This window comes from Lingula anatina, chromosome 1 (genome assembly GCF_051362555.1).
Source record: "Lingula anatina isolate TDL-2025a chromosome 1, LinAna3.0, whole genome shotgun sequence".
NCBI classification, from domain to species: Eukaryota; Metazoa; Brachiopoda; class Lingulata; order Lingulida; family Lingulidae; genus Lingula; species Lingula anatina.
This window is the reverse complement of record NC_141767.1, coordinates 67784108-67810736: the sequence shown is the minus strand read 5'-3', so window position 1 is coordinate 67810736 and position 26629 is coordinate 67784108. Positions and strand designations below refer to the sequence as shown.

General features: G+C 35.9%; 1 protein-coding gene and 1 long non-coding RNA gene across 4 annotated transcripts; one reads left to right on the top strand and one right to left on the bottom strand.

Annotated features, from left to right (window-relative positions):
* The first annotated feature begins 151 nt into the window (after positions 1–151).
* Positions 152–12144, top strand: LOC147764919 (uncharacterized). The gene is made up of 3 exons (XR_015333916.1): positions 152–285; positions 10702–10794; positions 11201–12144. It is a non-coding gene; the product is annotated as an uncharacterized LOC147764919 (long non-coding RNA).
* On the bottom strand, positions 11857–26602 carry LOC106158408 (DDB1- and CUL4-associated factor 6). 3 transcript variants are annotated; one of them, XM_087011067.1, is made up of 18 exons: positions 26435–26602; positions 25378–25439; positions 25044–25136; positions 24751–24828; positions 24490–24594; positions 23151–23264; positions 22716–22851; positions 21995–22155; positions 21613–21774; positions 21244–21361; positions 20680–21009; positions 19275–20315; positions 18889–19069; positions 18409–18571; positions 17641–17797; positions 17235–17323; positions 16884–16989; positions 11857–16599 (listed from the first exon to the last, which is right to left on the bottom strand). In XM_087011067.1, exons 1-18 carry the CDS (start codon positions 26520–26522, stop codon positions 16526–16528), a joined length of 3258 nt encoding a protein of 1085 aa, XP_086867193.1. In that variant the 5' UTR covers positions 26523–26602; the 3' UTR covers positions 11857–16525. The 3 variants fall into 3 exon arrangements, with proteins under 3 accessions (XP_086867193.1, XP_086867207.1, XP_086867200.1); XM_087011081.1 differs by lacking the exon at positions 26435–26602 and adding an exon at positions 26277–26364; XM_087011074.1 differs by lacking the exon at positions 26435–26602 and adding an exon at positions 25790–25862.
* Positions 26603–26629: the final 27 nt, after the last annotated feature.

Below are 26629 nucleotides of genomic sequence, written 5' to 3'. Positions count from 1 at the left end.
ATTTAGGTCAACCAAGGAGTTATAACAGAAGGAGATTACACGCGTGGGGGCGGAGCCCGTATTACGGTCTCTCATTGGTCGGAATGAATAGAACCCAGAGAACAATGGATGCCTATCTCTGTTACGCTTAATTGTTACTCTCGTTTAAATCTCGTTTGTTAGTATATGTGCCTTCGTCTGTTGATTTTTGAGGACAGAAACAGAAACGGAGTCCCAAGTTTCTAAAAAATGAGAGAAATACAGAATTTATATGATATTACGTTGGACAAGGTTTTCAAAAAACAGGTAAGTGCTTTTAAATGCATAACTACACGAAATATGAAGATAAATTGCAACTTTTATGTCGTAGGGTCTCACTGTGTAAGTGTCCAGCTACACGTTGATCTCGCGAGGTGGTGTGTGGAGAATAAATATTGCACGAAAAATATTTCCCACTCATAACAAGTGCCTATAAATATAGTATCAGATGAAGAAAGTTTGGTCGACCTTTATAGTCCATGAGCCAAAGGCCAAAAAATCCAATTTGGCTGCACCCCCCGTCAGGCAAAGGTTTTAGGATTGATTCTTGTAGTTTAGAACCTGAATTGTTCATTTCTGCTTGTTTCCGGCTTGAAAAAGTGTCCGTTTGTACCGGAAACAGGCCAAATCCAAGATGGCCGCCAGTAAATTCATGTGTCAACCGTAAATACAAAAATTGATTTAAAAGTTACTTAACAACTTAATATTATCAAAATTTGCACTGATCACAAGTACTTTGGCCTTCTTTGATTTTTCAGGCACTTTACATTTTTCAAGATGGCGACTGAATCCAAGATGGCGGCCATCTTCCTTACTTTTTGTGAAAAAATACAAATACCTTAATTTGAATTTTTTTTTTATTAACCAAAAATTAGGAATATTTTACATGTTTTGATGTATTTGAATAAGTTGAAGTCTATATTTTTAATTTTTACCAGTTAATTTATCACAAAATTGTACATTTGAACACAGATGGCTCTAATCCAAGATGGCCACCACTTAAAATGGGCTTTTTGTTTTGATATGTCAACAAGCCTTTCTCAGTATAAAACATCTCAGACTACTTAATGGAGGATTTATTGCACAGGTCATGGTATGAAATGTATGACGGAATAATTTAAATTGTTTTGAGATTTTGTTCAGGGTATAAAAATCCAAAATGCCCACCAATTTCTGGATTCAAAACGTACATTATTTTGATTTGCATGTTAAAAAACATTAAATTGAATAATAAGTAAATTAAAAACATTTATTTTTTGATAAATTTATCTGATTGAAATTTCATTTTGCTTCTTAGACACTTTATTCAGCCAAAAAGTGGTTAATTTTTCTTCATTTATCATGATTCCAAGTTTGCCATTGATAAAAATGAACTGCACGCTACCCGTATGGACAATACCACATGTTGTGAGCCTTACTTAAAAGGCTATTTCTGAGCTTTATTGTTCAAGTTATGGAATGGAATATATAACTGAATGATTCAAAATGGTTTTAGGCTTATAGTTTAGGGTTGAAAAGTCCAAAATGGCCGTCAATTTCTGGATCCAAAACATACATTATTTTGATTTGCATGTTGAAAAACATCAAATTGAATAATTAGCAAATTAAAGATATTTATTTTTTGATAAATTTATCTGTATTGCAATCTCATTTTGCTTCTTGGACACTTCATTCTGTCCAAAAGTGATTATTTTTGCTTCATTTATCATGATTCCAAGTTGGCCATTGTAGAAAATGAACTGCAACTACCTGTGTGGACAATACCACGTTGAGAGCCTTACTAAATTGCGTACTCAGTATTTCTGTACTTTTTTGAACTCATTTTTAAATTACTTTTTATCTTAAATAACTTTTTTCTTTGAATCATTTCAAAGAAACTTTCTCAGATTTTTACATTGCAATTAATATTCAAGATGGCTGCTATTACGTACATTAAATATGCTTACTTATCTGATTCATTACTAATAATATATATATAGAGAGAGAAATTAAAGAAACATTATTTTAAAACCACTGTGACGTATCTTTAATGTATCTTTAACATCAAGGCCTTTCTTGCTACTTTGACCATTCATATTTCCTTAAATTCATCATATTTTACTTGATTGCCATAAATCAATGACGGCTACCAATGAAAAAGAGTTGATTATAGTGAGTTGATTATGAACGAAAGCTTGATGTCTTTCTAGATTTCAAATTGAATGTCTTTTTCATGCAATAATTCATCTACAGTATTGTTTAATTCAGTTCAAATTTTTGGAAGGCTACAGAATTGAACAAATGATCCCTTCTGATTTTTTGCCCATAAATTCTCTGTACGTAATGAGAAAAAATCAAACTGCATTGAAAATGAATACAGAAGGCGTAATGTACGTTTTTGATAAAACTGTATATATTGCAGACTCCTTTTTCCTATTTTGGTATAATTTTGAAGCTTTCTCTATTTAAAATATTTCAAATGTTTCAAATATGACAGGATATCCAAGATGGCAACCATACTACTATTAACTGTGAATTCTTACCATAAGCCATTCATGTAAATAAAAAAGTAAAAACTAGAGGATCAGAGAGGCGATACCGCCTCCGAATATTGTACCACCAGCTGGAGCAAGCGCATTCGTATAGACCCCCACATACACAAAATAAGGGACACAGCCACCAGTCTTGTGCTTGACAAGCTGTAAAAATGCAATCAACAAGAATTTTCAAAATATGCAAAAAATATATATAACTTAAAATGGTACAATCAAAGTTAAGTTCATCATAAGGTAGGTCAAATGTCAATTTCAAGGTCACAGTAAATTGCCAGTATATGACTTCCTATTCAACTTTAATGGTAACTATGGACCTATCTCTGCCAGGTTTGGAGTTAAAAGAGAAAGAAATTTGCAAAGTTCAGTTCATAGTGAAAAGTAGGTCAAAGGTCAATTTCAAGGTCACATTTAGACTGCCAGTATATGACTTTCCAAGCAAGTTCAATAGAAACTATGGACATATCTCTGCCAGTTTTGGAGATAAAAGGGAACCAAAATTTGCAAAGTTCAATTCATGATAAAAAGTAGGTCAAAGGTAAATTTCAAGGTCACACTCAGATTGCCAGTATATGACTTTCCGTGCAAGTTCAATAGAAACTATGGACCTATCTCTGACTTTCTATTCAAGTTCAATAGTAACTATGGACCTATCTCTGCCAGTTTTGTAGATAAAAGGGAAGAAAAATATGCAAAGTTCAGTTCATGGTGAAAAGTAGGTCAAAGGTCAATTTCAAGGTCACAGTAAAATTGCCAGTATATGACTTCCTATTCAACTTCAATAGTAACTATGGATCTATCTCTGCCAGTTTTGGAGATATAAGGGACTAAATGTTTTAATTTTGGAGTTACCTTAATGTGCCATAAATTTCCTACAGAAAAAATTAATTAAAATAAAGAAAACGTCATTTTGGTCAAAATTCTTGAAATAAGAGGTGCACTGAAGTTCCAGATGTTCAAATTTGATGAAATAATGTCATTTTTGACCACAAGTTGTCTGCTTTGCCAAGCCTTATGTTTTATTTTTCCGGAGTTCAAAATTTATTATCCATTACAGTACTGCACATTTTGCTTTCACCACCAATATGTGCCAGTATATGACTTCCTATTCAAGTTCAATAAAAACTATGGACCTATCTCTGCCAGTTTTGGAGATATAAGGGACTAAATGTTTTAATTTTGGAGTTACCTTAATGTGCCATAAATTTCCTACAGAAAAAATTAATTAGAATAAAGAAAACGTCATTTTGGTCAAAATTCTTGAAATAAGAGGTGCACTGAAGTTCCAGATGTTCAAATTTGATGAAATAATGTCATTTTTGACCACAAGTTGTCTGCTTTGCCAAGCCTTATGTTTTATTTTTCCGGAGTTCAAAATTTATTATCCATTACAGTACTGCACATTTTGCTTTCACCACCAATATGTGCCAGTATATGACTTCCTATTCAAGTTCAATAAAAACTATGGACCTATCTCTGCCAGTTTTGGAGATAAAAGGGAAGCAAAATTTGCAAAGTTCAGTTCATGGTGAAAAGTAGGTCAAAGGTCAATTTCAAGGTCACAGTAAGATTGTCAGTATATGACTTCCTATACAAGTTCAATAGTAATTATGGACCTATCTCTGCCAGTTTTGGAGATAAAAGGGAACCAAAATTTGCAAAGTTCAATTCATGATGAAAAGTAGGTCAAAGGTCAATTTCAAGGTCACATTTAGATTGCCAGTATATGACTTCCTATTCAACTTCAATAGTAACTATGGACCTATCTCTGCCAGTTTTGGAGATAAAAGGGAAGCAAAATTTGCAAAGTTTAATTCATGGTGAAAAGTAGGTCAAAGGTCAATTTCAAGGTCACATTTAGATTGCCAGTATATGACTTCCTATTCAAGTTCAATAGTAATTATGGACCTATCTCTGCCAGGTTTGGAGTTAAAAGAGAAAGAAAATAGCAGAGTTCAGTTCATGGTGAAAAGTAGGTCAAAGGTCAATTTCAAGGTCACAGTAAGATTGTCAGTATATGACTTCCTATTCAAGTTCAATAGTAACTATGGACCTATCTCTGCCAGTTTTGGAGATAAAAGGGAAGCAAAATTTGCAAAGTTCAGTTCATGGTGAAAAGTAGGTCAAAGGTCAATTTCAAGGTCACATTTAGATTGCCAGTATATGACTTCATATTCAAGTTCAATAGAAACTATGGACCTATCTCTGCCAGTTTTGGAGATAAAAGGGAAGCAAAATTTGCAAAGTTCAATTCATGGTGAAAAGTAGGTCAAAGGTCAATTTCAAGGTCACATTTAGATTGCCAGTATATGACTTCCTATTCAAGTTCAATAGTAACTATGGACCTATCTCTGCCAGTTTTGGAGATATAAGGTACTAAATGTTATAATTTTGGAGTTACCTTAAAGTGCCATAAATTTCCTACAGAAAAAATTAATTAAAATAAAGAAAAGGTCATTTTGGTCGAAATTCTTGAAATGGGAGGTGCTCTGAAGTTCCAGAAGTTCAAATTTGATGAAATAATGTCATTTTTGACCACAAGTTGTCTGCTTTGCCAAGCCTTATGTTTTATTTTTCCAAAGTTCAAAATTTATTATCCATTACCGTACTGCACATTTTGCTTTCACCACCAATATGTACTTTTTGATACAGCGTAGCTCGAAAACCGTATGAAATACAAAAAAACAGAGACCACCCCCAGTGTTGGGCTTTACATGCTCTACAAAATGCAAAAAAGAATGGGTCTCTAGCATTAACGGTTCCCGAATTAGAGACAGTTTTCAGTTTCGGTATCTTATGGCCGCTACTCCCGTTAAAATGCACCGATTGACCCCAAATTCACGGAGATGAAAGATGACCTGAAGGGTATCATTTTCCAATAATATTATTGGTTAAGTCTGTGTGGTGTCTGAATAACAGCGCAAATAATTTTTTTTTCGTAAAAAAATTCATTTTTTTGAAAAATTTGGCCTGTTTGACCTTGAAATAAAGGTCAAAGGTCAAATCCAAGGGCATATTTGAAATCTGCACATATGACTTTTGGAAAGCCGTCTGTAGAAAATTTTCCCATAATTCCTTCCGTATTTAATTTTGCCATTTTTGGACAAGGGTGCATTGCAATGAATGCCACACCTAGACCCCAATACCGACAAAGCCCAAATTTTACGTGGAACGAGTTGAGATTATAGGTGACCTAAATCCAAGAGATGGGTATGGGGGCCCTTACCGTCTAGGAGGAGAAGCGGTAACGGTAACATGGCGGCGGAGCCGGCGGAGCCGTAGGAGCCGGCGGAGCCGGCGGAACGGACCGGACGGGACTAAAACCATGTGTACCGCCAGCGCTAACGCTGGTGGTACAATAATCGAAATCAAATGTTAATTCTAAAAAGTTATACATTTAATTAATTTGTTTGAATTCCAGTCTCCTTTTGCTAGTAAGTAATGGCCAAAAACATCAATAAAGTCAAGATGGGGTGCCACTGCAAATGATTTTCAAATAATGGGGCTGGGACAATCATTACGTCAAATATTTCTTGAATACATAATTTAAAAAAGTTAAGACTTTATTAAGAAGCTTAATTTTTTTAATATTTTAAACCAGTTTCATGTCTACAATATTCAATATGGTCACCACTCAAGTTAAGAGTCTTATGCAGCAATGAATGTCTCAATTTGGTATCCATAGTCTTCTAACGTCGGATTCTCTCATGGCTCATCTTTTCCATGTTTTATAAGCAAGTTCTGTTTTAGAATCTACAAGCAAGGGAGGTGTTACAGGGTTTATGTCAGTATTTCATGGTGATTTTGCTTCAAAGTCTGTTCATTTTGCTGTAGCGAGTTGTTGACCTCTTTTAGTCTTTCTTTGAGAGACAATTAGATTTATTCTACTTTGCTCTAGATAATGTTTACTCCTTTGCCAGTGTGTCACTGTGTGGAATTAAACAGGCTGCTTTTGCAAGTTTCAGTCCTTAAGTCTTAACCATGGTCTTCCTCTGAGATTGCTACCCAAAACCAATTGGTCAAATAGTACAGGTGACAGCTGTTTTGGGATTTTGCTATGCAACATACATCTAGTTCACATGTCCAAGTCAACTTAGTCTTCTTTAGCACAGAAATGCCTGTTTAAAACTTCTGTAATAGTTACTCTGGCTTGCCTGATGATGCCAAAGGTTGTGTGCAAACACCTTTGTTTTAAGAGAGTGAGCCTCTTGCCCTGTGTTCAGGTCTCTGATCCATATACACACATGTATGCGGGAGCTTAGTATGCATGCTTTATTACCTCTTCCGAGGTCACATTTTCACCTTCGCTTGTCCATTTGTTATGGTTTCTCAGATTGTTATCAGCCTAACTCAAAAATTTCAGGATAGACTTAAATGAAGTGTTCAGGATAGGTCATTTTTTAGGCTAAAAGTAAGTAGATTTTGGTGGTGATCTATTTGTTAATTAGTTTATTAAGAAAGTTTGTTTTAGTCTGTGTTTCTCCAATGTTTGGATCTCCAAATATTTTTTCTCTCAACAGAATGATGTTGGATTTTAAAAGAATTCATGGAACATATTGAGCAGTACCTATCGGTGAAGTGCAAGAATTACCTGCACCTATATATACATTGTATCATAAACATCATTTGTCATGTTGTGCTTGAACTCCTTCATCGTCACTTACATGTGCCATACATCATTCACCATCAATGTACTTCACTTTGCAGCACCACTTCATGAGTTCCCTGAATGTATTATTATCCAGCACTGTTCTCTAAAGAGACAAAAGATGTTCTTGGAGATCCAGACATTTTCTTGCAACTTCTTTGCTGGTCTTACACCCCATTTCCATAGATTTTTAGATCGATCTATCCCTGTGGGGAGTCTCACTAGATTACTGTCAGCTTGGCCGGCTTAAGCGTCTGTCCCGCCTACTAAAAGCTGTAAGGGGGTAATTAACTATGGTGCCCGCTTGGCTGACTGCAATTTAGCGTGAACCCCCAGGAAGTTAGGTCGATCTAAATCTTAATCTCTAGATCGATCTAAATCTCTGGGAAAGCACCCTTAGTTTATGATAGTGATTGCTTCCCGGATTTATACATGTAGAATAATGCTACAGCTGCATGTTATCCATCCCTTTTTTTCAGATAAATTAAAGATTTTACCTTTTGGTTGCTTGAGATTAGGATAATTCTGATTCTTCTTTACGATCAACACCTAGCAGAAGGTGAGAAATCGTATCACTGCTACTAGTAAGTCCCTTTTTTGACTGAGACCCTGGCTCTTTCGTCAAGCTTGACAGGGAACTTTCAACAAGCAATGTACCAGTAAGCCAAGTCCATTTGAAATGTAACAATAGAAGTGCTATCATATGAAAATTAAATTTTACAGCCCACCCCACATATAACAAACTATTGATCCTTAAGTTGTAAATTATGTACGTCACTCTTGTTAGGGCATTTTTGGCATGCATTTTGTCTGCAATATTGAAAATTGTCATTTTACTAACCTATATAGTTGCTGCTGAAAAGAATTGCTGTCCCTTGTGTATAATGCATCAATTTCTGTTCAAGAAAACGGCAAAGCATTTGAGATTCACTCAACCTTATTAAGCACAGGCATATATATATATATATATATGCATGTATAAAAGTATGACTCAACAGTGTGTTTTCATCCATGTTTACCTAAAATTCATTTTTGTTGGTGGCCATCTTGAATTTTTTTGATGATTGGAGCTTAGATAATTACTTTTTGGAAAAATTAGATTCTAAACAGTAAAAGGACACTGCAGTTTATCAAAATATAGTCTTTAATCATTTGCCCATCATTCAATTTGATGCTTTTCAACATGCAAATCAAAATGTCGTTTGTTTTGAATCCAGAAATTGACGGCCATTTTGGACTTTTCAACCCTAAACTACAAGCCTAAAAGCATTTTGAATCATTCAGTTATATATTCCATTCCATACTTCAAAAATAAAGCTCAGAAATAGCCTTTTACGTAAGGCTCATAACGTATGGTATTGTCCATACGGGTAGCGTGCAGTTCATTTTTATCAATGGCAAACTTGGAATCATGATAAATGAAGAAAAATTAACCACTTTTTGACAGAATAAAGTGTCCAAGAAGCAAAATGAGATTGCAATACAGATAAATTTATCTAAAAATAAATATTTTTAATTTGCTAATTATTCAATTTAATGTTTTTTAACATGCAAATCAAAATAATGTACGTTTTGAATTCAGAAATTGGCGGCCATTTTGGATTTTTATACCCTGAACAAAATCTCAAAACAATTTAAATTATTCAGTCATACATTTCATACCATGACCTGTGCAATAAATCCTCCATTAAGTAGTCTGAGATGTTTTATACTGAGAAACTCTTGTTGACATATCAAAACAAAAAGCCCATTTTATGTGGTGGCCATCTTGGATTAGAGCCATCTGTGTTCAAATGTACAATTTTGTGATAAATTAACTGGTAAAAATTAAAAATATAGACTTCAACTTATTCAAATACATCAAAACATGTAAAATATTCCTAATTTTTGGTTAATAAAAAAAAAATTCAAATTAAGGTATTTGTATTTTTTCACAAAAAGTAAGGAAAATGGCCGCCATCTTGGATTCAGTCGCCATCTTGAAAAATGTAAAGTGCCTGAAAAATCAAAGAAGGCCAAAGTACTTGTGATCAGTGCAAATTTTGATAATATTAAGTTGTTAAGTAACTTTTAAATCAATTTTTGTATTTACAGTTGACACATGAATTTACTGGCGGCCATCTTGGATTTGGCCTGTTTCCGGTACAAACGGACACTTTTTCAAGCCGGAAACAAGCAGAAATGAAAAATTCAGGTTCTAAACTATAAGAATCAATCCTAAAACCTTTGCCTGACGGGGGGTGCAGCCAAATCCTTAAATAAGGCCTTTTTTCAATTTGGCTCATGGACTATTATACAGTTGCAATTGTTAAGTAATTTGTGTCAATAGCAAAGAATAAAACTTAGGTGCACTTTCAGTAGCCGAATAACAAGCAGATGCTTAAGCCGCCATCTTGTTAATATTTCGAAAAAAAATTACTCCAAAAGACATTTTCCTCCTACTTTTTGAAACTTGTGTCACATGACAGTCATAAAATTTAACTAATTGTTATGTGTGCAACACACTTGCTTGAGCAGTATTGTTTTTTTTTGCGATTTTACATGTGGTCTAGCTTGGATACGACAATTGACAATTTTCATGAGTTCCGATCAAAAAGTGTTACGCTTGTTACGGCCAAAAGCCTTACTGCTTTTTGTACTTTTCAAATGCAAGATTATAAAAAAATTTGGTGTGTTTAGATTCTTGAACATCTTGGTCGTGGCGTGGTATATATTGCATGGATACTGCTCCAATATTTCTTGAAAAAAATAACCTGATTCGTTCAGAATACCAATTTTTTACTCTAGTGTTATGGGTAAATGTACCATTTTGGCCTTTACCTTTTTCATGTTTAAATCTAAAAAGACTTATCATGACAGTTGGTCATCATTTTTCTTCTCACCATGGTGGGTGGCTTTGGAGTGGTAACTTTGTTGTTAAAGTAAAGTGCTCAGTTTTTTTGACTGGAAAATTTTGCCTCCACCCAGCATTTTCCATCATGGCGGTCTAACAGGAAGTTTGACTTCACAGTGTCTTTGGTATAGTTATTTTTAACTTATTTAGTCTTCTTTTTACATATATGTTTTAATTCATATTAAACCTTTGAAAAAAGAACACACATGAATCCTGGTGCTTCTTAATTTAAAGTCTTAAGGTTTTAAGTTCACCTAGGCTCCACCAATTACTTTACCTGTTATCTCACTACACATCTCTCTTTGAGTCAAGGTGTGTAAGACACACCTTATTGTGTAAGACACCTCTATAATTAAGGGGTACTTGCTTCTCTACTTAAATTATACTTCACTACTTTGGCATGTTAGGTGGCAAGCTTGGATGTTTCAGTTCATTTTAAGAAAGAAGCTTTGCCTTGGTGGTTACAAAAGAATAGAACTCTATTAAGGTTTATTCATTACTTGAAATTAAATATTTCATCTTGTAGTGTTGAAACAGAAATTCTCTCAAAACTGATAATGAATTTGACATGCATATCTTAACACTACTCAAGTTTTTTTTTTCTATTATAGATATGGGAGAAGGCTGCATTGAATATATGAATTATGGTCAGGCTGGAAAAAATTAAAATATGTCAATGAAAAAAGGAGGTCAGTGTGTCTGGGGTAAGTTACTTTTGTCATAATGCCTAAGATGCATTAAACATTCACTAACAACAGTACCCTTTTTAATTTTTTTTTCAAAATACAACAACCTTGGGCATTTTCCTTTTAGCAACCAGCCTCTCTGAAATCCCCTTTTTGTCCTGTCAGAAGAGTAGGAACCAGGGCGGATTTAAATAATTTCTTGTAATAAGTACAATTTCTTTCAATTTCTTGGGGTTATTAGCTTGTGATCATGAATCTTGATGTTCTATATAAATTTAGTTGTAAATTGTTCATTTATGTGGTGAACATTATTTCAGTCAAGTCATAACAAGACACATTAAACTTCACTGCATAATTCCATAATGTCTACATGGATACTAGTAGTTCATAATGCTATTATTATGTTTTTTTTTCTAACCTACAGGTTTCTCTCTTTTCTGAGTGGCATGGCATTAGCAAGGCAGAAGAAAAGGCCCTGAAGAAATTCTCACTTGAGTTGTCCTTTTTGGAGAAGAAACTGGATAAGACTGGCCAACAGAGATTGCATTAAATTAATAGTGCTCCTTTATGACATTTTAAAATATTTTCAGTCACCTAACTGACTCTATACATTGCAAAAGTGGACATAAATTTTATGTTACTGTTACGTGGAAAAAAATTCAAAACCTATATATAAATTGTTGATTGCCATGGTATAACAGTCTACCTGATTGCCAGTGAAATTTCTGTTTCAGTGAAATTTCTTTAAAGCAGTCACTTACTGCTTACTTACCAGTTAATTTTTTCAGCTGTTACATTTTATAAATGTTCTTACTAAGTGTTGTCTTGATCTATAATAACCTTTTGAAAATCCCATGTTTTTTATCCTATTTGTAAGAATTAACCACTTTATCTTCTAGGATTTTTTTTTTTCATTCGGCCCATTAGATTCTCAGACCTTGCTGGCCTGTAAGTGGAATAGTATCTGGCACAGACTGGTATCAGCAAGTCAGATAAAAAAAAATATAATTATTTCTATTTGCACGGTTGAAAAAAATGCCATCATAGACTGCATAAAACTGGAAAACTGTAGCAACTTAATCATTCTTATGACTTCATTTATTACTGCTTATGTGTAAATTTTTTTTGTTCTTCTATTGATATAATAAAATGGTTTTACTCACAGATGCTACTTTCATGAGTATAGAGTGCTTGAGTATAGAGTTGACTTAAAAGATATTTTAAGTTAATATAGTAAATAATAGTTTGAAATTTAATATTCTCATCTTTATTTGTTTCACTTTAAAGAGCTCAGTGAATACTAAAATTTCTGATATATTTTGTACATAAATATATTTATGAATGAATAAAAATTATTCTTAATGTATAGCACTGTGCACTTGTTTACCGACAAATATGAACAGTGTTAGTACGTGTCAAATAATCCTGAAAAAAAGGGAAATTTCCAAGATAAAGAAATTTATAACGAGTATTCAGTAAACTGAAGTGTCGTGGCATTGCCTCAACCTTGGATTAAAATTTTAATTAAATGCATTATAATATTAAAATTATACCGAGTGAGAGAAAAAATACTTTAAGAAATTTAAAACCAGACACAAAGCGTAGGCACTGTCACAATGTATATGTTTATGGGACCCAAGGGCAGGAGGGTCCAAACGTTAATGTATTAATATTATGTCCTTTGGCAGTGAGGACAGACGTTCACTTGAATGTCATTTTCACAAACCACAGTTGGGACGTTTTCTTTTGACTTCTCCTTGGTGATTTTTCACCGGGTTGTGCCATAAAAAAGCCATCTATCACCGACTAAAAAGAGCTCATGGCGACCATCCTCAGTCACCACCTTATAATCGCTTTCTATGATATCGTTCCCTTCCAGCACATTGTCCAAATAATTACCTGTGAAAAAAATCGTCAGCATACAGCGGCGCTTTGACATTACTGATCTCGAATTCTAACACGAAATAACGCATATGAAATTTATCTCCAAGCTGAGGAGAGCGACGCAGACGAAACCTTGAGACCGGAGGCCCCCCGTAGCTAGCTCCGCCCACCGTAACAGACATCGGACAATAGAAAGGCTTGCGTGTCATCTCCTTCTGTTATAACTCCTTGGGTCAACCAAGGGCTGGTAAGTTCGGGAAAAATACAGTTTACATGAGTTACAATCATTTTTTTATGCGGAGTCATTTCTGCCCTGAACATTACTAGAAATGTGTTACTACAGTAAAAATTATGATTTTGCAATATCAAATTTTTGCTTAGACCGAAGTTGGAGATGAAGATGATGGGTGCAAGGAGGAGGAAAACATGTACCAGGTTTGTATGCATTGCTATATGTGAAGCAAGTGGTTATTAACAGTATGGCCAGACTGTATTGATATCGCACAGTCTTAATGCTATTGAAATGGATCTTTATAATTATATTTTGGTTTAATTTTTATACTCTGTAGTTGTGACATTGTGACCTTTGTATTGGTTTCCACTTCCATTTTTTAAGTTAAAGGTCATCAGTGTAATTGTTATTTTATATTAATAAGGTTAAACTGAGAAAGCTGAAAGAAAAGAATCTCAAACTGGAAGAAGAGGTTGCAACTCTAAGCACATTAATAGCCAGTATGAGAGGTGACTTCTTTTCTTTTCTTTTCTGATCTGTGTGTACTTTTAACATATGAATTGTGACATGTTTTGTTTTGAAATTGCATATATAACACTTATGATGAAATCTTGAATCTACATTTAAAGCCATGGCAAGTTGCTTATAAGAATATTTCTGGTTATCCAGTTTTGAAAATACATTACAAGTACAAAAGTACTTTTTATCTAACTAATGAACGCACTCCTTCCTTATATTACATCAAAAATGAAAATTATTGGTTAAGAAATGTGCTATTTAATGACAAAATTAATAGAATACCACTAATGTGGATTATTTGAAATATATTTATTCTTAACTTTCACCTGAAGAGTTGTTATTAGATTCTAATTTAAATGACTGTGTGAAATGTCAACATAAATATTGATTTTACTAATCAGGATTGGTATCAGTAGAGAAGCTTGTAAAGGGTCTTTCAACATCTGTGAGCAGAGTGCAGGCATTCAGAAGGTCAGCGTCACCCACTCTGTCACCCACTCCGTCAACGTCCAGCCAATCCTCCTATTCCTCAACACTCATTCCTCAACAATCAAGAGTGAGAAAGGAATCTACCAGCTGGAATCTACCAAGTGGGTATTGATGCCCTAAGAGAGCACCTGCGACTGGGAAAGTCCAGCCGCATACCATGGTTGTTAAGATCGGAGGTGCTGTTGGATCTGGTTACTATGATCCAGGGACAAGAGGAGTTCCGCTCCTTGTTAAGTCCTTCCCCTGAGGAGTTACAGCGGTCTACTATGACCCGAATCACTACCCCAAGGAGGGAGAAATGGAGGCAATAAAGAAAGAAGGCGGGGTCATAGCCATCGGGATGCACCACTTCGCCACTGCACCTCAGCAGAATGGGCGTAGTTTCAGTCGGTAATCAACCACCCCTCAGTCACGGCACTAGGAGAGAGGATTGGACATGTCAGTGTTGCCATCCAGGTTGGAGGATCAACTGTGTAATCTGGAGGCCGCTCTTCATTTCCTTGAGCCTCACCACGTGCTAGTTCTTCACGGAAGAGGGCTAAACACTAGCACTGAAGCCAACAACGCGGTCCGGCATTATATTTTGGACAAACTACAAGCTGTTGGAATAGGGACCAATCAGCTGATTCATTGCCATTGCTTTCTTGCATCTCCAGATATAGTGCTATTATTACAAGTCAGGTTTTATGCAAAAGGGTGAGAAATCTATTTGGTCGCCGGTACAAAGTTTGACCATTTTAGGAATTGATATGGACATTGATTAGGAATTGGTATAGGGAAATCAGAGTTCCTGATAGCAGATTAGTAAGCGCCAAGAGAAGAGGCATTGATATTCTCACAAAAGTGAATAGAGGTCAACTGGTTCACGTTAAATGTCTGGCTAGTTTTGTCGGTCAGATTATTTCTATGTCAATTGTTTTGGGAAATGTAGTGCAAGTAATGATGAAGTATATTAGCATGGTTATTTCATGTGTTCTTTCTTGGAATCAGAAAATGTTTGGGTGTGAAGATGCATGCAGTTAAATTAGATTTTGGATACAGAACCTTGATGAAGTAAATCATAGAATTTTACATTTTTAACCTCAGTGCAATAAGGTAGTTTATTCTGATGCTAGTAGTACTGGGTTTGGAGAATATTGTGTGGAGACACCTAAAGGGGTGTGTCACGGAGGAATGGTCAGCTGATGAAGTGACAGAGAGCTCTACTTACAGAGAACTGATAGCTGTTTACAGGGTACTGTACTCCATGGCAAACACGTTGAGTGACTCGAGATTGAAGTGGTTTTCTGATAATAAAGCTATTGTTAATATAGTAGAAAAAGGCAGCATTCTAATGCCACTAGACATCTGTTAAAAAACAAATATGATAGCGGTGCCACTTTCGAGGAATTGCTGGTAGAAGGTAGAAGCATCGAGATGGAAGAAAAAGTAAGGTTTCGACAAGATGCAGCGGAGATGGAGTTGCAGGCTGAATAATGGAAATAGTTATTGTAGGACTCTTGCAGATATTTGAATAATAATAATAATAAAGCAATATCAACCCAGGGCTACTGGCCTGTTACATTAAGCCAGCAGACAGTTCAAAATTAGGCTGGAAGGTTGTAGAAAATTATGAAACATCAGTTGGCAGGTGACGGCAATGATGCAAAGAGGATCCCTAAAGCAGAGGCCAGAGTGGAAAAGTTAGAGAAGTAGAGGAAAAAGAAACCTGTGAGAAGGTCTCCCTACCCCCCAACAGCAGCTAGGGTATCGGTGAAGCAATAAAAAAATCACTGTACCAAAAAGAAAAAGTGACTGAATAAAGAATGAAGAAATGGGAAGAGATTAAATTTCAACAAGCTTAAAGAAGACTTCCAAAACTAATCTTATGGCAACTAAAATGTTTTACAGTCCCATATTTCAAAGTACATCTAAACAATTTTCCACAAATTTCAACACTCCTTTGAGAAATAATAATAATAAAAACAATCCTATCATAAAGATTATGCATAACAAAATGTGACAGGCCTCAAATATATATATCATTCTAAAATCACACACAAAAAACAAAACGTTGAAACTTCTGATATTTTGGTATCAGTCATCTTAACTTATTAATGGTTTTTAAAACTAATGCTACCAGGGTCACACTGAAAAAATATTCATTGTACAGATCCTTATATTTTTTGGTATCCTGATGTAAGAAGTAAACTAAGTAAGGATCTAAAAAACTGATTTTTCTCAGTTTATTCACAAATCAACAGAAAATGTTTTCTCATTGTGAACCTGTTACAACTGGATACAGATATCAAAGATTTATAAATGTCTTCTCATCCAGGTCAATATGTATATCTACTTAAAAATGTGCATCAAATAATAATAATAATAATAATACAACCATATACATTTGCTTCAACAGTTATAATGTAATCCACAATGGGTTTTCTTCATATCATAAGTAATACTATTAAATGAATTTTAGTCATGATTCAATTTCATGAATAAAATACAAAAGCAGTAGTCATGAGCATATATCCATCCTGTAACTAAAGCATGACAGGACAATTTTAGAGGATACTGCAGCCAAATGATATCAACAGGTATATTTAGTTCAAACCTGCATCAAGCATCTACATTCTGGTTGTCTTAGTCTTCTTCACTGGATGAATTCCTTCTTTCCTCCACATTGCCACTTTCCCTCTCTCTTCTATTGCGGCGCCCTATTATACAGAGAACATGAAAAGTTATAAACCATATCTGTAAAGTGAACTTTAAAAGTGAGCACTGGAAGAATATCATGGCTCATTTCAAAAGGAATTAGAGTCATAAAATTATTAAATACAGCTGTTACTGACAAGAGTCCTAAACTGAGATGTGACTGACTAGACTCCAGCTAAGTTGATATTCAATATCACAAATATTGACCAAAAGCAAAAATCTACATTCTTTGTCACCAGTAAAACTAAGTGTACTGCAGTATGTTTGTCTATTGTACTGTACCAACCTTGTCTAATGTGGTTCAATGAAGCCAGCATTCTGAGCATAAAAGAAGCTGGCACAGTGACTGTGTCTCTGGTCTCCTCAAGCATAATGTCATTCCTTGCTACAACCTACAGTTACAAAGTTAGTCATGTAACTTTTGATATCAATGGAATTCAGATACAAAACATCCCATAACATTACTAGATTCAATTATTTTCATTGGTATGGTACAAAGCTGATGATTCAAGACATTCTATTCAAAGAATTAGAAGTTGCACCTGGGTATAAAAGAAAAGGATGCTTACAGGTTTCACTCACCAATTTGAGCCAATAAAGCAAACATAAACTTATTTTACAGATAAAATGATTTTACCTCTTCAGCCTTAGCCTTGTGGAAGTCTGGCTGGGTGTTGGATGGGTACCAGATTTTGATGTCATAGTCAATGCCACTGCTGGCCAATACTACAACAAAATTTTCCTAATGTAGTTATGGCAATAGTATTTATCACATGCAATAGACTAGTTTGTTTATGCAAAATGTGCATATCTAAGAGTGCATATGTTCTACATCTCTAAAATCAATCATAAATTAATTAACTTAATGACTAAAACTTAACTGATTAAACCTGATTAAAAATGATGTAATTGCAAAATATATAAATATTTAGTCCCTTACACTGCCACTCGGTGTATAAATATGAAATAAAATGCACAAATAAGATTAAGAAGTACTGAAATAAGAGAGGATAAATAAGAAATGTAACCCAAGATTTATTTACTTGGATCAAAAGGGTGGGGCTGTAAGCAGTTGACCACATGTCTGTCAGCTTCTAACATCATGACCAGCTCTGTGGTGTGCCTGTCCCAGATAAAGATATGCCCACAGTCTGATCCACTCATCACATGATTGTCTCCCCAGAATGTGGCTTCCTTTATCTGGAGAATACAATTAATGCATTATATTACTAGTGATCAAAGTTGATATCAAAATGGATGTATTTTTCTATGATGAAGTATAATGCTGTATGATATAGCCAATCATGATCAAAAGGTAGTGTATTTTTCTTGGGCCAGACATCCCCAAGACAAGTTTTATCAGTTATAATATCATAACATATATTTATTCTGGAATTTCATTCAGGAACATAACTGACTCTTTGGGACCATTCCCACAGATATTTGGATCGATCTATCTCCATGGGGAGTCTCACTAAAGTGCTATCAAACTAACTGGCTAAAACGTCTGTCACGCCTAGTAAAACTGTTAGAGAGTAATTATCTTTACCCCTAACTGATTCGGTAGGCGTGACAGACATTTAAGCCTCTTGAGCTGATTTAGCGTAAAGCCCCAGGAAGTTAGGTCAATCCAGATGGATTGATCTAAGTATGGGAACCCAGTCTTTGTCTTTATAGATCTGTACAATACAAAAGTCACATAGTACTTCTTACTCAGACATAAAAACATACAGAACAGCAAACATGGGTAAGTTTTCACACGGTCCCCATTATCAACTTGGCATCAAATTTAACTCATGACATCCACTTACCATAGTTCTAGCGTTCCTATGTCCCTTGTAAACTCTCTTCACTGGGGGGTTGAACACCTTGGCCATCTCGGCTTTCTCTGCCTTCTCCTTCTGTCTCTTCCTAAACGCCTCCTGGAGCTTCATGGCTGCCACATTTCTCTCCAGGTGAGCATCACTGGAGGTTCTAAATGCATATATTATTATATAGTTATTTAGTAACAACAACAACTCAAGTAGTTCATGAACTGATTTTCTAAAAGAAAGTTTGCATGCAACTTGCTTCAATGGTCGTTGGTGCCTCTTTCTGCGTATTCCACTTTAGCTTTACAATCATCTTCTCACTGTGAAAAAAAACTTCCACGATTTTTTTAGACACTGCTCTTGACCAATAAACCAATAAAAACAAATGATTGGCATATAAATGCAAATTTGTATTTTGAATTAATTTTTTTCAAATGTCCCAAATTTTGAAAAAAAAAAAAAATCTTTGACTGCCCATACCTTCTCTGCAGTCTTCTTGCCTCACTGCGTAATCTCATAATGGCATGCAAGTCCTCATCCTCACTGCTACTGGTGTCCTCTTCCTCCTCCTCACTGGACATGTCACTGAACAGCTGGAAGCCACGTCTACCACCACCACTGGCACTGGAAGAGCTGGTTTCCTGGACTTGGGAGGTACTGCCTATAAGGAGAGACAAACCATACTATATTTTTCTTTAACCACAACCAGCGAGTTCCATAACCCATATCCCACAAATATACATCAAATTTTGACTATTCAGCTTTAAGTACAAATGAATGTTCACAAGTTCAGATACCTCTTTTGCCTCTAAATTCAAAACTAATGTAAAAGATCTTTACTCTGCTCTTAATGGCAATGGCCTCACCTTGGGATTCTTGCTGACCAGATACAGTCTCTGGATTCTCTGGCTGACTGGATGTAGTACTTGAACTCTCTTGTTGACTTGATGAAGAGACCAATTTTTCTGGCTGACTGGACATGGTGTCTGAATTCTCTTGTTTACTGGATGGAGTATCTGAATTCTCTGACTGACCAGAATGCCCAGCAGTACTACCTGGACCTTCTGTCTGACTCGAGGAGCCTGCTGCTGTGGCTGCATGGTTCTGGCTTTCACTGCTTACATTCACAGATGGCAGCACCTGATCGTCACATTTCAGCTCCAGGCCATAAGTTTCGCCAGGCATGGTTTGTGCACTTGTAATTGAACTGTCAAAAGTGTGTTCTGTTTTTGTAGTGTCTGATGAAGAAGACAAACTCTCTAGCGTATTTGAGTCAGTAATTTTATCACATGCACAAGCAGGCACACTGGCTTCACCTGTACTTGTTGAAGAACAGGTGTCCCCAGTATTGTTACTTAGCCTTAAACTTTCAGTGCTATTTTCCACAATTTCACTTACAGTCTGACCCTTTGTATCCCTTTCCAACAGCATTTTCTTTGCCTTGGCTAAGTCAGCTGCCTGCTCATCTAAGAGAGTCATTGTGTCTGTCTGAGTACGTACAGCACCAGCACCTCCATCACCCTGACTTTCATGCTCTCTTGACTCCTGCCTGTCTGTATGAACTCTCACCCCCACCAAGTGTCCATTTCCTTCAACTGGGAAAACCCCAGGTGCTTGCTGCTGAGATTGCTCACTGATTGCACTATGGCCCTGGCCCGAGTCTTCATTGTCTGATCTCGACTGTGGAAGGGAGAAATTCATTTCCACTCTTCCAGAGTCCACCCCTTCTGCACTATAATGTAAACTGACCACAGGGTTTTCCTGTCGGTCTTTAAGGGTCTGTTTTAAAAAGGTTATCTCACTTTGCATTCTGTCGATTTTTTCTATCATTGCCCTTTGAGATTCAGAGGAAGTTGCTGCAGGTGTTTCTGAGATGTTTACATCACTCTCTTCTGGATCAGCACCACCTATTAAAAAATTATATTATAGTGAGAGTTTAATTTCTTAAAGTCATTGTAATCATAAAGAACTTATACTTTTTATTGCATTGGACTGTTTGTAAGATTTTTGGAATACTGAATATTCCTTTTCAAATGTAGCATTTTCTTAACCAATAGTGTAGTTTTGGCTTAGAAAACTACAGAAACAAGCTGAGATTAACAGGAACAGGAAAAGCACCCCAAATCTCCCAAAAAGTTCTTTCAACACTTTAAGAAACAAACAAACAAACAAAAAATCCTGCAGGAAAATATCTTTCCATAATCATTTATTTGCCAATGCCTTTCAACTACAAACTGTGAGTGAATAACAACAGAAAATTAAAACCATTACCTACAGCTCCCTGACAAGATGGGGATTCATGCTGACTCTCTGCGGGAGGACAATGTGTCTGTTCTAGATCCGTCTCTTGTATTGCACTTCTCTCATCACAAATATTTTCACTACTTTGGACTTGACCCTGGGTTTCAGCGACATCACTTCCACCAGTAGAACTTGTTGGTTGTTCATTCAGCGTAACTTCTTGGGTTTCAGTTGGCTGTTCCCCCTCGCCAGAAGTGTCGTCTGCTTGCTGTTGTCCTTCCTGTGCCTCTCGTTGTGCGGGATCCAACAACCTCACCAACATGTCTGACATCCTGCGCATTATGGTCACATGAGGACTCTCTGTAGTTATATGACACACAGGATGATTAAAATTACTGTGTTAAATTGAAAGCCCAATTCGTTACTACCTTTTAAATATTTATTTTTCTCCTAAGCTTTCAGCAAAGATTTTCTCAATTTAGGTTTACATAGCTTAATTTATCATCTATGTAAAATTTATTTTTCAAAATTTTGGTGAATGTATAATGCACTGAATCCAAAATTACAGTATTTAAACAAGGCAAGAAAATATACCCGTCTCATTTCTCTCCCTCTCTGGTCTGGCCTGGGGACCAGTGTCTGACCAGTCTCCACGTAATCTCAACCTCTTAACAGGAGGCTGCCGAGGCACAGGTCTCCCTGGGGATTTGTTCTGAAAAAGATACTTCTGTTTCTAATGCATGTCTCTGAGAATAAACAAGAATATCATTTCAAGAAAGGGATTATGTACACACTTTCCTTGAGGATTTGTTTCTACACCTTCAGTGGGCTTCTCTCTGTAAATTTTGTAACTAGATACAGGAGACTGCATTCACTTGTAACTTAAACCAGACTCTTAAAAAATAAAAACAAAAACAGAGCATATCACTTTATAGAGATATTCTCTTGGCAAAAATTACTCACATTGCTAGACGAAGCTGTATCATTTTCAGGTATGGCTCTTAATTCTGATGCTGTCCCTGATGCTGTTCCTGCTGCTGCATAATTTGGCTCGGGTGGTTCTGAAGTTGCTTCTTCCTTCAAAGAGCTTCCTAAGTGAAATGTTTTCTCTTCTTTGGCTTCTTCCTGCATGACAAGACAATTTCCAAGATAGAGGCAAATAGACATTTACATGGAGAAAAAGCCATAGCCATTCATCTATGTAAAAATTCCAAACATTTTACAAAAAAAAAAAAAGACACCTCCAATGAGTCACAATCAAAGTACTGGTGGCTATTGATTGTCCCCTGATTATACTATAACCATTAAAACATTCCATACTGAAGGAAAACTGTTTTAGATATACCTTCACATCAAAAAGATAGAGGTATTCAGAGGAGTAGCTGGCCAGCACCTCTCTCCCATCTACACTGTACTGTAATGATGTGATCCGGTGGGTTCTACCCTCAGAAGACAATGGACAAAAGCAGGACATCAACCCCTTGATTCCTTTGCCATGATAACTATCTGGAAAAGTCCATCATAAAGGCTTAAACTGATGGGCTACTTTTTGTTAGGATTTATAAACCCTCACTTGAGAAACTTTCCACAGTTAATGACTCGCATGTGCAGTTAACCTATTTCTGCTGGTTGTGGGTTCCTGGCCATTTCCAGTATTGCATGTGCATCATTATCTGTGGAAATGTGAATGCAATGAGTTAACTGTGCATGCATTACCAGAAAAATGCAGGAATCCATGACCAACAAAAATGGGTTTTCCGCACGTGTCATTATCTGTGAAAAGGTGAATCTCTCAAACCTACCTGTGAGTTTAATGTTTAAAAACGTTCTATGAAGACTAAATAGTTTGCAAACCTTTGACTGACACAAGCATTAATCCTCATTTCAAAAAAAAAAAAAAAAAAAAATCAATGATAAATCTACAAAAAAGCACACTTTTTTATTTGCTTTTAATTCTGTATGTAAGTACAATATCTCAATAATTTGATGCACATTTAATGCCATTTACCAAGAGTTGACACAAGTGATAAAACAACAGACAAAATAAGTCTAAATCTCTATCTTACTGGTAAGCCTGGTACCCAGCATTCTTCTGTCAAATATCTTCACTGTGCTGTCGGCACAGCCCACTGCTAAGTGATATGGAACAACAGGGTCCACAGCCAAGGCACTCACAGCTCTTTTATTGTGGATCAGGATATCCTAAAGAATAGATAACAGAACAGATGACTATACACATAATGTCTTAATATCCTAGAAGTGAGACTGAACTGAAATGTTCACACAATCTTTTTTTTTTTTTTTTTTGAAAATCAAGTGTGCCTTACTATGAGAATCTATGGTAAATTGAAGTATCCAATATTTAGAGACTCTGAAAGTCAAATGATAAATTCATATATAAGTCTTTTAATAAAAATACCAATTTGTCACACATTTCATCTAAAACCATAACTTTAAATATACAAAAGGAAAAAAAAATAAAACATCAAATCAATGCTTACCTCTTTACAGCTCTCCTTCCTACATGATGTCTTCAACCTGAGGTCAAACCAGCGCACTGCCCCGTCTTCTCCACACGATAGAAAAGTGTGCGGGTCGTTGGGCAGAGTGAGGAGCTTTTAGAAAAATATAGAAAGACTAAGCATTTAATATTCATTGAGAAGATGGATTTCAAAATAAAGAATGTCACAGGCTCGTCTTATTCTATCACATTAAATTTTACCACTCTCTAGTGGTTTTAAGAGATATCATTTTCTCTAGAATAGTTTTGCACACCATAGCTTTATAGCAAAACTGACATATTTCTTATCAACACACTGCATGAGATGCTTTGCTCTCCGTATACACAGGTAAAAGCTCATAAAAACATAAGCAAAAACATTAGTTAAGCCTTGGTCACAACCGGACGCACAAATTTCAGGATCGTATGTCCCCTGTGATTTTTGGGTGTTGCGGAGACCGTGGAGTTCATAGAGGTAGAGGAAAGTCTGCCTTGCGAGTCCCAAGGGCCACATGAGATGTCCTTTCAAGCAGGGACGCTAATTGCAAGGAGCGATGGCCGTGGAAATTGTACTCATTTCTTGAATTTGTCTTGCTTCCTGTGTACGTGGCACACACTCACCGCTTACGAAAGGAATGCAACGCACGGTGAAAGTAGTGTCCTTTGTGTCAGTTTTGCTTCACACTTGCCTCACACGTTTGTGGTGACGTACTGATGGCGTAAGTCAGTTTTGCTTCCTGGAATCCTCTTCTTTCTTCTTCTTCCTCCCTTTTCACTACTTTGTAAGCTTCTTTCTTGCCTTTTGGAGGCATATTAGAAACTAAATTGAGCAAAAATTTGAAAATTTTGAAAATTGTTGTACACGTTACACAGTCGGCGTTCATTGTAAAGACATGAGCGTGTGTCGTGAGCAAGCCTTTTATACACCAGGCGTGGGGGTGATGCACATGCGACGCATTCCCGGTGTGCCCTCGACTTTGTTCGTTAGTTGTGAGGGCGTGCGCCTTACTCAACATGCAAAGGGCACTTGTTCCTTCATAGCTTGCGACGTGCGTCTTGCACAACTCGCTTCTCTCTTGCTAACTCCGGGCGAGGGGAGCAAGTTACGCTTGCGGCCTTGCTGTTTGCAGGCTATTCTTAGAATGTTTTGGACATGTCCAACATCCTTCGCACGTGCTTACGGGCTGTCTGCGAACTCGAAATTTCATAAGAAGGACTTGCGTAGGAAGAGCAAAACTTGGATGCAAACAGCCCGTAAGAACCCGTACGGCCGGTTGCAACCGAGGCTTTACCTTGTAAATGCTTCCTTGATTTTCTCGCATTCATACACTATTACTCACCTCATATGTAGTTCCAAAATGGCAGTTAAAAGAATTGGATCCCCAAGAATCTTCCCTTAATATATCTGTATAAAATATCACACCATCTCCTGAGCATGAAACAATCTGTAATAGGAAATGATTCTGATAACTGTTCTTCAATAAGTTTGGGTAATTTCATCATTTGCCAGGATTAGTGGATTCCACAATAATGCTTCAGTGACTGATAAACAAAAAGCATGTATCTCTCATATATACATGACAAATAAAATTGGTATTTACCTTTGCATCACTTGACTGAGGCATAAACTTGGCACTGAAAATATTTGATCTATGTCCAGATCTAACTGATGTCAGCCTCTGAATCAAATGTAAAAGTATCAAATGTAAACTTTACATGGACAAAAATCATTTAAATGAGAAGCATATAGCAATAATCAAGATAAACTTAAAAGTAAACAACCAACAGTTTTCTCATCTTCATAGCCATTTATATGATGAGGAAATTTTTAAAATGATTAAATATATTTAGAAAAAATATGTATAAAAGTAATAGAAAAGCAGAAAATACAAACTTTCTTCGAAAAAGGATCAGTAATGCTGAGAAACTGGTCATCTGATCCAGATAAAATATATTGGCCAGTGTCATTCCAACAAATAGTGTTCACCTGAAAAAAAAGAAAAACAATAGAAAGACTTCAAGCTATTTAATAGAACTAATTTTGAACATCTTAACATATTGATAATTATAAAGTATTTGCTCAGGAAGTTTGAAACTGACAATTAAATTGGATACAGAGTTATGCATATGAAGAAAATATTTAAACTTTTTAGGAGCTTTGTCTCTTCTTTTCCAAAGCAGAGTGGAAAGGTGATGCTCATATAAGAAATTCTGATAGGTATACTTACACAGCCGTCATGCACTGTCAACTTGGTGTCCAATTTCAGTTTCTGTACAAAGTCTTCATTATCTTTAATTAGAAGAACATGGGGTATCCAATTAATCTATTAATAGCAAGTGCATTTTCATTTTGAGCCACTGTAGTCCCAAGCTCTGGCACACTTGACTAAGACTTTTAAGTCAAATGTTTTTAAAGATGTAGACTAAAGTAGTGCTCTTTACCTTCTATCTAGAAATAAATTATGTCATTTTAAATAGTGACATTTTGGATATTTGATACTACAAGTTTCAAAGAGAAAAAAGAAACCAGAATGAAGTCATTTGCAAGTCAACTTCACAAATGCAACACATTTTTGAAACAGTATCACAGATTCGATGAAATAAATCAAATTAACCATTTTAAAAAATAAGAAATTCTACCTATCTGTAATAGTCTCATGGTATTTGATGAGCTACAACAGTTTTGTCGAAGTTTCATCCAAATATGGACTACAAATATGATATCCCTTAGCAAAATATCTGGCCTGCTGCAAAAATGCTGCAAATTAGCAGCAATAACATTTTTCTTGCGAACTCCTGCTGTAAGCTTTCAATTTTGCAAAGGGATTACAAATCTTTCAAATCTCAAATATTTACAGGGATAACAACTCTTCATACAAGTTACAAGTATAATGTAAATGAATATCATTTTACCACCAAAACGGCGGCAATTGTAATTATTCTGAAATCTGTTCTTGCCATCCGACCGCGTGCGCCTTTATAGATGGCGGGCGATAGATGCCTGCCCTCCGTAATAGATATTCCCTTTAAAAGGCGGTTTACAAAGACATTAAAAACTTAAACAACTAACTTTGAATGTCGCAAGGATTCATTAATCATTGGTGTGCATTGGAAAATCGTAGTTTACCCCAGGAAAATCCGTGTTATGGCTCTTTTCCCGACAAAGTAAAGAGTTGTTATCCCTTTAACTCCGCGTGCTTGTACTAGTTTCGTCTGGTTTCGTCGGCAGAACGAGCGATGCCGAAAATTTATCTGCAACACTATTTGAACAGTGAAGGGACTTACTACTTATATCTGCAGAAAGTGACCTAAGAGACTTCCATCCATATTGCACTTTGTTCTGTTCTTTAAATATGTTGCCTTTTGCAGCCATTGCTATTTGTATATTCAGTCACAACCGAAACTCACGACTGGATATTTCACGACAAGAGAGAAAACTATCCACCGATATAGTTAATCGCTCACAACATGCTAAAAAGG